The sequence below is a fragment of the Bidens hawaiensis genome, unplaced genomic scaffold (assembly GCF_021521415.1).
Source record: "Bidens hawaiensis isolate Kalapana, Puna unplaced genomic scaffold, B.hawaiensis_p1.1 tig00000820_1, whole genome shotgun sequence".
Classification (NCBI taxonomy): Eukaryota; Viridiplantae; Streptophyta; class Magnoliopsida; order Asterales; family Asteraceae; genus Bidens; species Bidens hawaiensis.
Window position 1 is genome coordinate 2,540,429 of NW_027491048.1, and position 14,194 is coordinate 2,554,622.

The following is a 14,194-nucleotide window of genomic DNA, read 5'->3' on the forward strand; positions in this document are numbered from 1 at the left end:
AACGGTAGATATTGGAATCGCCAATATATCTCGAGCAATCTTTTGCAACCTTGGGTACTTGACACCATTTGTTTTCCACCAAGCTAAAAGGTCAATCTCAGTTTCTTTTATCCAAACTTTCTCTTGTAGATACAAATCAAGCTCCGTTGTGACACCTAATATATAAATAAAGTTAATACAATTAATGAATAAAGTTAAATTAATGTAAATAATAAGTCATACCCGAATATAAAAATTATATTTAATAAATAATATATTATATATAAATATAAAAATTATATTTAATTAAACGGGTTTTAAACGGGTATACGGGGCGGGTATACGGGGCGGGTACAGGCTATACCATACCCGCCCCGAACCCGATTAACTTAAACGGGGAAAACCCGAACCCGGACCCGTCCCCGATTAAGTGTCCCCGAACCCGCCCCGTTCGGGGCGGGTTTCGGTTTTCCCCATCGGGTTTGGGTTTTTTTGCCATCCCTATTTCTTTGGGACTTTGGGTTAAAGACTAAAGTGCCCACATGTCATTTTTTTTCTATTAGGAAAATTTCTTAAAATGGCTTATTTATAGAATGTGGTTCCAAATTTATCCCATAATTCAAGTTTTCAACTTTGTATTTTTGATATCTCGTTGTCGGCGACATGTTAGCGAACGTCGACGACTTGTTGACATAACATAGGGTTGACGATGCGTTATCCACTAACGCATCGTGTAACCCGTGTTTTAAACATTAACGCGTCGTTGTTACCCTATGTTAGCAACATAAACGCATCGTCAACCCTATGTTATGTCAACAAGTCGCCGGCCATAAGATTCGGCAAGTCATCTCCGGCGATATGAACACGAATGTTAGGTATGGCAGCCCGTCGTTGACGTCGTTAACAAGAACTTATCTTCTGCGATTAAATGGGTCAGAGAACACATCGTCGACGACCTATTCCGGCCACATGTCGTTATCCAATTTGTTCAGTAACACATCATCGGTGCTCGCTAGCATGTCGCCGGCGATGAGATACCAAATGAACAAAGTTGGAAACTTGAATTAGGGGGGGACAAACTTGAAACTACATTCTATAAATGGGTCATTTTAGGGATTTTCTCTTTTTTTATTTATTAATATCACTACTTCCTGTTGGCTCAATGGTATAAAGATATGGAATGATAGTTATATTTAAGACATGGTTGCAGAAATTGTTAGGCGGGGTTAACACATTCGACTGGTGGAGTTGTGAGTCCTTGACCAGTCAGGGAGTATTCGGGAATCACTTGTCGGGTACTAGGCCTAGGCGGGTATGCACACTTTTTGCAACCATTATCTGAGGTATCAAGTTTGAAACCTAATTCAAGGAGATTTTCCCACCGTGGTGGGTTTTCTTCTTGATTGTGTTCTTGGGTGAGTCGGATATAGAACATCATAATTAGTATGAACGGTCGACATCCCGCCTTAGAAAAGCTTACTCGAAGATTAAGGGTAATTTCAAAACGCTGTTAAAAAATTAACAAAAGTAAAAAAGTATCACTCATTCCATTTTTTTATTATCATGTATATATCTGTATACAGGTTATAAAGTTGTATACCATAATGTATATGCCCCATATAACACGATGTGTATGCCAGTTTACAGTTCTTACATACTTGTTTAACATTATGTTTAGGTTTATACATTTAGCCGACCCCTTTTTCGAATAACATTATTTCAACATAATTTTAAGATCATGTTGTTGCAATTAATTGGGAAATGGAGTTTTGTGTAAACCTAGTTGGCATAAAAGATAGTGAACTAAAGTTTGTTTGAGAGTTATAGTTTGTTTTAGTGTGGTGTAAGGTCATTTGTAGTGACTTACAAAATCAAATTACGAAACCCGTTAAATATATTATGGTCAAGTTATAATTAATGTCGGCGAGAAATTCGGTTACGAGACGAGAGCTTCAGGAACGCGCGTTCAGCTTCAACGGGAGAACTTTTAGTTTATTTGTACTAGTTAGACTATAAATATGGACTTGTTGTTTATATTTTATGAGTGTTTTTGTAAGATGTAAATCACCACCCAAGGGGAGCTCACCTCGGGTGGCTCGGTTCTTCGTTTAATGTATTAATCTTTTACCGATAACGAGATCGTTCACTATCCATATTATCTTTATATTTTTGTTCGGTCGTTTGATTTACCGCATCTGTCTCGAAAACCGTGTCAAGTGCAAAACCCTTTGGTGATCGTTTTGGGACCTACATGTGGCTTGACTCGAAAATATGTAAAATAAATTGATATATATCAATATACCAAAACTTAGGGACCCAACTGGAAAAAATTATTGGCTTCGCTACTGAGTTAGATATACTTTCAAAAGTCGGTGAAAACCGTTTTCGAGAAAAAAAATACTGTATTTTGAGAACAGTTGGATTTTCATTTATGTTTGTCATAAAATAAACAATATCTTGTATATTTTTCCCTTTTTCTTTCTTGAAAAACTTACGAAACAAGCTATTAAAAAAATAAGACTAAATGTTACATTAAAAATATTACAAATATCATGTATCTTCATTTCATTATGGGTACGCTTCAACTTTTTGATATACTCCTCACACTCGTGATGGCAATCACGTGCGAGGATGTAGTTTTAGTGAGTTTGACTAAACGTCTCTTTCACGTTCATGATAATATAACATATAGCTGAGAGGGTGTGTGATATGGGTTGCCAAAGGGCCATGTAGGCGAATTGGCGCCACACACCATTGCAACATAGGCATGACGGGAAGAGGTGACACCGTGAGTAGCGGTGGGCGTGAAACATAGTTTCAGTTGTTATTTAAGTTATTGATACACCAATGATCTCACTTTACTTCATACCACAAAGCACAAATCGCATTTCACCCTCCAATAATACATCTAGCTTGATTTGAAATGTAGAAGCCCTCGTTCGCCATGATGACGCCTACGCATCATGAATTGTGTTTTCACTTACCTACATAATGCATAGCCTAATGTCACGAACGAAATATTTGAAGATCGTAGATATTTGGATTGTGTTCAACGCTTGGGTTTGTTGGGTTCGCCTTGGACTTTATCATGCACAACCTCAACAAGAAAGGAGATGTAAATTCCTAGTTGTGCATGCACGACGAATGCATCAATGGTAACGAGTTGTTGCTGCTTGCCTGCCTAGCCCAATGTAATATGAAACCAACAGACCCTGATTATAAGTGGACCAAATGGTTATTTAACCAGTGAGTTTGTGGTGGAGTGGTAAGAAAGAGACCTGATATTTCATTTGACACATGTTTGATTTCTACACTCATCATTTAGTTTCGGCGGCATGGGGTGATGATGTGAGAATAGGCTTAACACCTCACTACACTGTCGTGCCTTCGAGCGAGTGTTCATGGGCGTTGACATGGTGAGGTTTTCACCGAACCGAAACACAAGTGTATCTTGTGGTGAATTTAGCCAGTAGCCTATTTGAATAATTCATTGATTGTTAAAAAACATTTTTTTAAATGTTTAATGTATCATTTAAATGTATACAAAACATAAAACTTAATTTGTTAGAAAAGTAATTAATTAAATATTAATTAGTTGTCGAGGTAAGTAATGATATTACGGTTTGTGAATGCTTGTTAGATCATCCGTAGTCGATGACATTCTGGGGGCGTTTTGAGGCCAAAACATCGGGAAACACGTTTTGACTCGAATTATAAGGATTTTGTGAGACATAAGTCAACATTTTGTAAACATCGTGAGGTTGACTTGAATTTTGAGGGTTTCATGAGAGGGGGGGGGGGAAGAGAGATGCGTTTTGGGAGTATTTTCTCACTTTCCTCACTTTTTATAAAATGCTCAAAAGCTAACTACATGGTACATAACATAAAGTGTCTGGTTGTGTCTAGTTTTGAATACGCATAAAATGCGGAGAATTTAAGAAAAATTTAAAACATGACAGACACTGATGTGATGTTTTATAGAGCTTTGTTCTCGGGTGGCTTGTGAGTTGTGAGTGCTCTAAGGCTATAAATAAAAATAAAACATTTTCTCTCACAAAGTACAAGTTAGGGTTTGTGTTACCTCGTAAAACCCCAGGACCTGCAACACCACCACCAGCAAAACAAAAACCAAACACCCATGGAGCCGCCAGCCATCGGAACGACGGAGATACCCGGCCGTGGCCGAGCAATGATCTCTCTCCGCCCATTAAAAGCCGGCGAAATCATCCTCCGTGAGTCTCCCATCATCCTCTACTCAGCACTCCCATTCCACCCCACCAATAACCACCAAACCAACACTTACTGCTCTCACTGCTTCACCATCATCTCACCACACTCACAACCCATCACTTGCTCCACCTGCAGTTCACAGTTCTGCACCATAACCTGCCAATCCAAAGCCTCCACCTCTTCCCACACCCCCTGGGTTTGCCAAACCCAAACTCGTCTTATTAAACTCGTCTCTAACAATTCGGATTCACTCGATATCCAAACGCAGACTCGGTCTATCGTGTCTGCGTATAACCTTGCTGTGTTATCCCCAATGAAGTTCCAGACACTTTTGTCACTTCACGGTTCGGGTTCGTATTCGGATAATTTATTTGATTCTTCGGCTAGTTTTATTCATTCGCTTGTTTCGTCCGTGTGCCCGCCGTTACCCGTTGATGTAGGGTTTAGTTTGGAGTTAACTAAGGCTTTGCTGATGAAAGATAAGTTGAACTCGTTTGGATTGATGGAGCCGTTTTCGGAAAAGAATGGCCAGAGGTCGCTTAGAGCGGGTGGCGTTTATCCGGTGGCGTCATTGTTTAATCATGATTGTCTTCCGAATGCTTGTAGATTTGACTATCTTGATGCGGTTGACGGACGTAAGCCGGATGACAATACCGAGATTACGATTAGGATGATTCATGATGTCCCGCAAGCGAGGGAGATTTGTTTGAGTTATTTTCCGGTTAATTTGAAGTACGTCGAGAGGCAGAAGAGGTTGAGTGAGGATTACGGGTTTGTTTGTGATTGTGATCGGTGTAAAGTGGAGGCGGGATGGTCTGAGAGTGAGGAAGAGGGATTGGCTATGGACGATGGTGACGATGATGATGTTAATGAGGAAGGGAATGATGGGAGTGAAGAAGGTGCGATGGATGAGGACGTTGATGAACGAATGGAAGGTGAAGATGACTTTCCGCACACGTATTTCTTTTTGAATTACATGTGTGATCGGACGAATTGTGGGGGTACGCTTGCGCCCCTGCCTCCGTCGGGTGCGGAAACGAGTGGTGTGATGGAATGTAATGTTTGTGGCAATTTGAAGAGTGTTGATGTTGATCAGGTATGATGTGTGTTTTTGAGTTAATTTTAAGCTGATGAATGTTGCTTGTAGAACTAATATGTTAGATTTTTACAAATTTATGGACAATGGTAGCATATGTATTGATTGTCTGTTACCAACATTTTTGAAATTTTGTGGCCTTGTTATGTGATTTTGTTTGGGTTTCAAAAGAATTATTTATCGAGCCTAAATATTATACACTACTCTCAATCTCATTAGGAAATTTAACATTGGTTGAAGCAACAAAAAAATCATTCTATCACAACCAAATTTGGTACCCCCACCTTTGATCAGTCAAAATTTCAAGTATTTCTCTAAGGGCTATGTGTGGAGAGCTACAAAATGGGGGTGATTTTTGACTGCGGTGGCACATTAGCAGAGGAGCGATTTTCATTTTATGTCCCTAAAATCTCCCCAAGCGACGATTTTTGAGGTTCAAAGTCTTGTGCTTTTTCAGTGGTTGTCATAAGGCCATTTAATATAATAATAGTATTCTTCCAACATTCACCGGTGACAAGTTTATGTCCCCCTCTCCCCTCATCGGACCCTCGGGAGGGGGGGGGGTTCGCCTAAAATACTCCAAAGGTGGGGATTTGTTGTCCCGCTACGTTTTCTCTAAGTAGAGTATAAATACTATCTAATTTGGGTTTTCTATACATAATCTCTTTTGATAATGGGTCGTATCGTATGTATCTAAATTATCATTTGAATCTTGGAGTTTTGATGAGTATCTGAATGGTCAATACTTCAATACCTTGAAAATTCTTTGTTGTGTACGAAGCTATATCAACTCACTGTCATAGAAAACCTTTTGACCTAAAAAAATACTGAAAATTAACCCCAAGGCAATAATTGGGATGATGTTAATGATGCGGCTTAAATATAAAAGATCATTTATTAATAGATACAATATAACTTTGGCACGTTTTATCCAACCCTAAGTCTTCATTTCTGGTATCTTTGAAAAATGTCTCGTAATAAAATTTTATTTCCAATCTATCTCGAAATCTCAAGTGAAATTATATTTTGAATCTCATAAAAAGTTGTAATTGTGATTCCAAACTATTTAAATTTAAACTTTAACTTCGTATGATTCTAAAAGAGATTGCCATCAAGCACCAAGACCATGTGTCACATACTACTTAGTATGAGCGTTGAGCATGCCATGTTGGCTCACACCATCGTCATGCCAAACCCGTGTCAGCGAGTGAGGCATGAGCACGCTCTATCCGTGAGTGAGTCAACAGGAGTTGAAACTAACCATATCCTTTTCTTCTTTATTCCTTGACATAGATTCACATCACACCCTCTCCGTATGAGTGTGAGGGCCGAGGAGGTACATTTCATGCATATGTGGTACATACGTCGCACCAATCACATTTACGTTCATCCAAATACGTCCCATTGCCTTACTAGAAAAACAAATACAAGAAAATATGTGTAAAAAGTGTACTCATTGTCCCATTCCATCCTACGAAATGTTCTTAAAAGAAACTTCCTAAAAAAACATGTCTAATTTTACTACCTATGTTGATTCTCTTATAAAACTAAACGATATGAGATTATATTCACTGATAACTGCTAATGTTTTAAATGATAGGATGAAACTTTAGCAACCGTTCATATAGATATATAATAATAAATAAAAAAAAATGAAAATTACACTACATAAACAAAGAAAACATAAAATTACAATTATGAATACAACTTAAATTTATAATTAGAGTCTAAAATCCATAAATAACACAGTTTTTTATATATATGGGCAAAAACCTGATCCGGACACGGTCCTACCCGACCCGTGGGTATGAATCATGTATCGGTTCCTTGGAAAAATCTTACTTGTACCCGCCGCAACCGGTTCCAACTTTACCCAATCAAAACCCGGATCCGACCCGGCCAAAACCATATAAAAATCCAGAAACCCAGTTATATTTCTGATCATACTCGTAACCAGTTTCTAGGCGACCCGATTCTTGACCTTTGTTAACCAAACCAGGAACTGGTTTCTAAAAGTACCTTATTTGAGCGCCTCTAAATAGAGGTGTACAAAAAACCGGTTAACCGGAAACCAAACCTAATCTGTTCGATTCTCAAACCGAACCAAGCCGTCGATTCGTATAGCGGTTTGGGTATTTTTCAATAAAACCGGTTAAAACCGACCCGAATCGGTCTGGATCAGGTTGGCTAACTCTATGCTTAAACCGGTTTCTAAACCGAACTAGTTTGAAATATGCAAAACCAAACTGGTTTTGTACACCTCTACGGCTCTACCTCTAAGTAGAGGTGCACAAATCGGGTATTTAAAATACCCGGTTTCGGGTATGGAACCAGGTATTGGAAAATCGGGTATTGGTAATACGTGGGTCGGGTTCGGGTCTGGGTATTGTCTCTAAAAATTATACACTATTTATCGGGTACGGGTCGGGTATAAAACCGGGTATTTGAATACCCTATTCAGTGTATTGATAAAACCCTATTTTTGAGGGTGTTTTTTTTTCCGGTTATTTTTCGGATATAAATTGGATTTTTTAAGAAGTTGCACTTATTAGGGAAAATTTTCGAGTATTTTTAAGGTATTGATTGGGAATAGATCGGATATTTGTAATTCCCGGTTCCGGATATCGAACCGGTTCGGGTGTACAAATCGGGTTCGGGTTTTAGTACCGAAATGCATAATCCGTACCCTACAGGTAGGGTCGGGTACATGTTCGGGTATTAAATACCCGGGTATAAGAAAAACCGGTTCCTAGTTTTTTCGGGTCCGGTTTCAGGTTCGGTTTTTTTTTCACCTCTGCCTCTAGTTTTAGACTTAGTGTAGCCCATGATTTTGGGCCGTGTACCCATTAAACCTCCACGTTTTAGGCACAATCTGCTAACTCTAAGACCATCTCCATCAACAATGGCGCGAAAACTTCCCGCCAAAAACCTAAACCCTAACTAAAAAGAGGGTGAATGCGATCAGATACACCATCACTCTCACACCACAGAAACAAGAGAAATGGCGGGAGAAGATGCAAGTGGAGGAGCCAACAACAGCCGTTCCAACCAGTCACCATCATCATCAGACCAAGGCGGAAACCTAAACTCCAGCCAGTTCAATGGCAATCCGCCGTCCACACCGGACTCACCTACCTCTGCCGGATTCAACACGGATCAGCTTCCGTTCAACAGCCGCACGTCGGAAAACTTCTCCGATTACGACGACGATGAGGCCGCTGTTGATCCGGATATTATTCATGACGAAGCTGAAGATGTTGGAGATGAGGAAGGTGAAGGCGAAGATCTGTTTGATGATAATTATATTAAGTAAGTTGCTGCTGTTAGTAGTTATTATTATTATTATTTATGTAGACATGAACAATTAATTCTGTTGTGATGTTTGGTTATTATTATTATTATTATTTTTGTATACATGAACAATTAATTTTGCTGTGATGTTCGGTTATTATTATTATTATTATTATTATTATTATTATTATTATTATTATTATTATTATTATTTTTTATGTAGACATGAACAATTCATTTTGTTGTGATGTTCGGTTATTATTATTATTATTTTTTATGTAGACATGAACGATTAATTTTGTTGTAATGTTAGGTTATTATTATTACTATCATTATTTATTTTTTATGTAGACATGAACGATTAATTTTGTTGTGATGTTCGGTTATTATTATTATTATTATTTATGTAGACATGAACAATTAATTTTGTTGTGATGTAGTGATTACCGGAGGATGGATGAGAATGATCAATACGAATCAGCTGGACTGGATGAGTCACTTGAGGATGATAGAGACATGGATCAAATTATGGCGGACCGGAATGCTGCGGAGATGGAGTTAGATGCTAGAGATGGTGTTGCTTCTCAAAGGAAACTGCCACATCTGCTCCATGATCAAGGTATGTTAACTGTTTATATTATGTAGCATGAGTATTGTTTTTCATAGTTGACTTAAGGGGTGGTAGAGAGTCTAGTTAGTTTGGGTTATAGCTAGGGGTGTGCAGGGTTTGGTTTGGTTATTAGCCTAATTCAATTTAACCAATCGGCTTTCGGTGCGGTTAATTTCTGTTAATAACAAAAGTTAACTTTCGGATAAAATCTTTACTGAAATGGATGCACAAATACATGAAATGATGGCACATATACATGAAATGGAGGTATAGAAGCTAGAAATATATAAAAATATGAATGGTTTGGTTAATTTTGGTTAACAGTGGGTACACAAAATAACCAATAACCGATTTTCGGTTAATTTGTTTATCGGCTAAATTCGATTCGGTTTTAGGTTTGGTTAATGGTCTGGTTATTGCTCACCCCTGCTTATAGCTAGCTATACCAGCTGCTAATTGTATACTGTTAGATGCATATTTATGTTATTTGACACAGTATTTTTTTGTGCACTGAAACTCAAGTTTTCAAATCAGTTTGTATTCCTTGTTACAATTGTGAAGGAGGATTGCATTTTTAAACCTTTTGTTTTTATATCTTTGGTTACAGACACAGATGATGAAAGCCGCAGGCCTTCAAAGAGAACTAGAGCTAGTTTCAGACCTCCTCCCAGTCCAGCATTTAGCAGTGGTGGTGGAGTTGGTGGTGGTGGAGGCGGTGATGACCCGCCCACAACTGATCAGACAGATGATGATCCATTTGAGGTACAAAGTCTTGTGCTTTTTCGAACTATATTTCTTTCATCTAGCAGCAACATTTCATTTCGTCATATATCTTTTGGCTTTTTTTGTAGGATGATGATGATAATGATGAAGGTGAGTTTGAGATGTACCGTGTTCAGGGAACACTAAGGGAGTGGGTTACTCGAGATGAAGTGCGTCGTTTTATTGCTAAAAAGTTCAAGGAATTCATAGTCAATTTTGAAAACCCAAAGACCCATGATCATGAATATCTTAGACAAATTAATGAGATGGTTTCAGGTAAAGTGTCTTACTTTTGTTATAAATAAAAGCTCTCTTTTTTGGAAGACAGGTTCATGTGGTCAATGATTGTTATATATAACAATTTATTCAATTTTGCAGCTAACAAGTGCAGCTTGGAGATTGATTATAAGCAGTTTATCTTCACCCACCCAAATATTGCCATCTGGCTGGCAGATGCACCCCAGTCTGTCCTTGAGGTTATGGAGGAAGTTGCTAATAAAGTTGTGTTTAATATACATTCAAACTACAAAAGAATTCACCAGAAAATCTATGTCAGAGTTACCAACTTACCTGTTTATGACCAAATTCGCAACATAAGGTATCATCTTTTTGTTTATTACCTAGAAGCTGGTATATTATTAACTAAAATATATGCATTGTATAAAATGCTTTGCATTTTTGTTTCAGGCAAATCCATTTAAACACTATGATTCGCGTAGGTGGTGTTGTGACTCGAAGATCTGGAGTTTTTCCTCAGTTACAGCAAGTGAAATATGACTGTAACAAATGTGGGGCCATTTTGGGACCTTTTTTCCAAAACTCGTATTCAGAAGTGAAAGTCGGTTCATGCCCAGAGTGCCAGTCAAAGGGGCCATTCACAGTCAATATTGAGCAGGTGAGTTATATTTTTAGTTTATTTTTGGTACATTGGAAATTGATCTTATACCTGTATTGTAACTTATAGTCTTATACTCTTCCTGTGACAGACTATATACAGGAACTATCAGAAAATTACTCTTCAAGAAAGCCCTGGCATTGTTCCAGCTGGTAGATTGCCACGATACAAGGAGGTCATACTTTTGAATGATCTGATTGATTGTGCTCGCCCTGGGGAAGAAATTGTAATATTTTTTTCACTCGTTCTGCGTCTTATTATTTTTCACTGATATCGGTAAACATCTTAACATTATTTACTCTTCTTATTTTTAGGAAGTTACAGGAATCTATACAAACAACTTTGATTTATCACTGAATACCAAAAACGGGTTCCCTGTTTTTGCCACGGTTATTGAAGCAAACCATGTTACGAAGAAACAAGACCTGTTTTCAGCCTACAAACTTACTCAAGAAGACAAAGAAGAAATTGAAAAGTTGTCTAAAGATCCACGTATTGGAGAACGGGTATGTTCTTAACTTTCTATAAGCTTGTTTAGAAAAACTGTTGGTAGATACATTCATGTCTGTTAGATAACATCTCACTCAGTATGGATTATGTGTGAAAATGATCAGATTATCAAGTCAATTGCTCCATCAATCTATGGTCATGAAGATATAAAGACTGCAATAGCTCTTGCAATGTTTGGAGGTCAAGAGAAAAATGTAGAAGGGAAACATAGGTTGCGCGGGGACATTAATGTGCTGTTGTTAGGTGATCCTGGAACTGCAAAATCTCAGTTTCTTAAGTAAGTTTTGGTTATATTCTTTTTCCCAATAGTTAAAAGTGTATAAAAGTCAACTTTAGTTTTAGTTTTCTTATGAGTTCTGTTTTGAAGATATGTTGAAAAGACCGGTCAAAGGGCAGTTTACACTACTGGAAAAGGAGCTTCTGCTGTTGGTCTTACAGCAGCAGTGCACAAGGATCCAGTTACACGGGAGTGGACCCTTGAAGGTGGGGCTCTTGTTTTAGCTGATAAAGGGATTTGTCTGATAGATGAGTTCGACAAAATGAATGATCAAGACAGGTAATTAAGTCTGTCTCTTGTTTTCGCCTGATGGATTTATTTCTAATGAAATATATTTTATATCTAATATGTTTTTTTGATTTTTCCAGGGTAAGTATCCATGAGGCTATGGAACAACAAAGTATAAGCATATCTAAAGCTGGAATTGTAACTTCTCTTCAAGCTCGATGCTCTGTTATTGCTGCAGCTAATCCAATTGGAGGAAGGTGAGTTATAAACTTATAACAGTAAAATTGCATAAGTGTTTAAATATCTTATTTTGTTTTTTACATTCATTCTTTAGATTGAATCTAATACCTGGTAAATGGTAATTTTTTTTGCAGATATGATTCCTCTAAAAACTTTTCACAAAATGTTGAATTAACAGATCCAATTGTTTCCAGATTCGATATTCTATGTGTTGTGAAGGTCATATCTAATCACTATATCACTCAAGCTTCTTTTTTTATGTGTTTGTGTATTGTTGTAGACTTGTAGTTAACATGGATGAAAAACTGTTTAATGCAGGATGTGGTGGACCCTCTCATTGATGAGATGCTTGCAAAGTTTGTGGTTGATAGTCATTCTAAATCCATCCCAAAAGGTGCTAACTTGGATGACACATCAATTAATAATTCTCAGGAAGATAACCGGGACACAGCCATGTTTGCAGATCCTGAGGTATCTTAATCTTTTTGTTAATACTCTTTGGTTGACTTTTTGATCCGGATTACAATTGATAAAATTTTATTTCCCTATCAGATACTTTCTCAAGACATGTTAAAGAAGTACCTTACGTACGCTAAGTTAAATGTATTCCCAAGGTTGCATGATGCTGATTTGGACAAACTCACAACAGTTTATGCTGAATTAAGAAGAGAATCATCGGTGAGTTTTGTAATAACAACATTTTAGGCCAAGATTAAAAGGTTATACACTTGTACTATGTTTTAACCAAGTGACATGTGTGCAGCATGGGCAAGGAGTTCCAATAGCTGTCAGGCACATTGAATCAATGATCCGAATGTCAGAGGCTCATGCTCGAATGCATCTCAGGCAACACGTCACTCAAGAAGATGTTGACATGGCCATTCGTGTTATGCTCGAGTCGTTTATTTCAACTCAAAAATTTGGAGTGCAGAAGGCCCTTAAAAAGGTAATATGGAGCGTGGATTTTTTTATATGCATTGGTTATGTAATCAAAGTTCTAAAGTTTAAATTTTTAAACGGTGCAGAGCTTTAAAAAGCATATAATACACAAGAAGGATTACAATGAACTTGTGATGCATGTTCTGAATCAACTGAAGAAAGAAGCGCTACGTTTTGAACAGATAGTTCCGGGGTCTAGAAAAGACATTGCATATGTTGATGTGAAAGTGGATGACTTGCAAAACAAGGTACTTTAGTTTTTTTTGTATTAAATTATTTTTGAGTTTTGAATATATGGTGAGGCAGTTGAACGAGTGACTGATTATTGTTGTTCGGCGTGCGTGTGCAGCTGTTGGAATATGAAATTACTGATCTGAAACCGTTCTTTACAAGCACGGAATTTATGGACGGTAACTTCGAGTTGGATGAAGAAAGAGGTGTGATAAGGTATCATCTTGTAAGATGATGAACCAAGTGATGTTTGTTTGGAACTTTGTGTTAAGTTGACAACTGGATTTTGGAAGAGGCAATTTTACATTGTTGAAAACTGATGGTCTTTATGACAATTGTATCTTTTGTGATGCACTAACTGTTTACATCACATGTCACATTTGTTGGTTTAGAAATAGTTGTTTTTGATTTAAGAGGTAATGCTTATTATGCTTTACATGTTATGAGATGAATGTTTGGCTTAGATTATGCCTTAGAAATTAATAGCTATGTGTTTGGTGTGATACAGCTACAAGTAATCTTCTTTTTTCGTTTAATTATCTGAATTTTTTGCTTTTTATGAAATAAGTCAATAGACAAATTTAACAAAAGTAAAAGCAAAAACTTACTAGAATTCTCAATGGTGGTAACCGGTAGATAAATTTTTTTATTAATTGATCAAAATATTTAAGTTATGTTTTTAAGCATCCAATAAAAATAAATGGTCGTAAGTCTTAACCATAAGCATATTGTTGTAGATCTTTCGGGACTAAAACTAAAGAGACCCAAAGTTTGTATGGATGTCAAAAACAAAAAGGGCTTGTTTTACTCTTACTTTGTCATAGGTGTATTTATAAATGTAGATTTTAGATGTCATTGTCATGAAAGTGATGAACGTAGCGCTTTTAATATGTTGTCACATAGTCA

At 37.3% G+C, this 14,194-nt stretch overlaps 2 protein-coding genes across 2 annotated transcripts; both read left to right on the forward strand.

Moving 5' to 3' along the window:
• Window positions 1-4,087: 4,087 nt before the first annotated feature.
• On the forward strand, window positions 4,088-5,357 carry LOC143539975 (histone-lysine N-methyltransferase ASHR2-like). The gene has a single exon (XM_077033153.1). It carries the CDS (start codon window positions 4,118-4,120, stop codon window positions 5,309-5,311), a length of 1,194 nt encoding a protein of 397 aa, XP_076889268.1. The 5' UTR covers window positions 4,088-4,117; the 3' UTR covers window positions 5,312-5,357.
• Window positions 5,358-8,305: 2,948 nt separating this feature from the next.
• LOC143542488 (DNA replication licensing factor MCM2-like) lies at window positions 8,306-13,765 on the forward strand. Its single transcript, XM_077035063.1, has 17 exons — window positions 8,306-8,614; window positions 9,037-9,215; window positions 9,814-9,968; window positions 10,058-10,244; window positions 10,347-10,566; window positions 10,656-10,863; window positions 10,955-11,089; window positions 11,178-11,369; window positions 11,478-11,650; window positions 11,741-11,929; window positions 12,019-12,135; window positions 12,253-12,337; window positions 12,437-12,589; window positions 12,671-12,796; window positions 12,882-13,064; window positions 13,144-13,305; window positions 13,407-13,765. Exons 1-17 carry the CDS (start codon window positions 8,307-8,309, stop codon window positions 13,521-13,523), a joined length of 2,889 nt encoding a protein of 962 aa, XP_076891178.1. The 5' UTR covers window position 8,306; the 3' UTR covers window positions 13,524-13,765.
• The last annotated feature ends 429 nt before the right edge of the window (window positions 13,766-14,194 follow it).

What these genes read in the sequence shown, in the direction of transcription:
- LOC143539975 (XM_077033153.1), top strand. Translation starts at nt 4,118, where the DNA reads ATGGAGCCGCCAGCCATCGGAACGACGGAGATACCCGGCCGTGGCCGA.
- LOC143542488 (XM_077035063.1), top strand. Translation starts at nt 8,307, where the DNA reads ATGGCGGGAGAAGATGCAAGTGGAGGAGCCAACAACAGCCGTTCCAAC. An exon ending in ATCCACGTATTGGAGAACGG is followed by an intron (nt 11,370 to 11,477) that starts GTATGTTCTTAA and finishes GAAAATGATCAG; the next exon opens with ATTATCAAGTCAATTGCTCC. An exon ending in GCTAATCCAATTGGAGGAAG is followed by an intron (nt 12,136 to 12,252) that starts GTGAGTTATAAA and finishes TTTTTTTTGCAG; the next exon opens with ATATGATTCCTCTAAAAACT.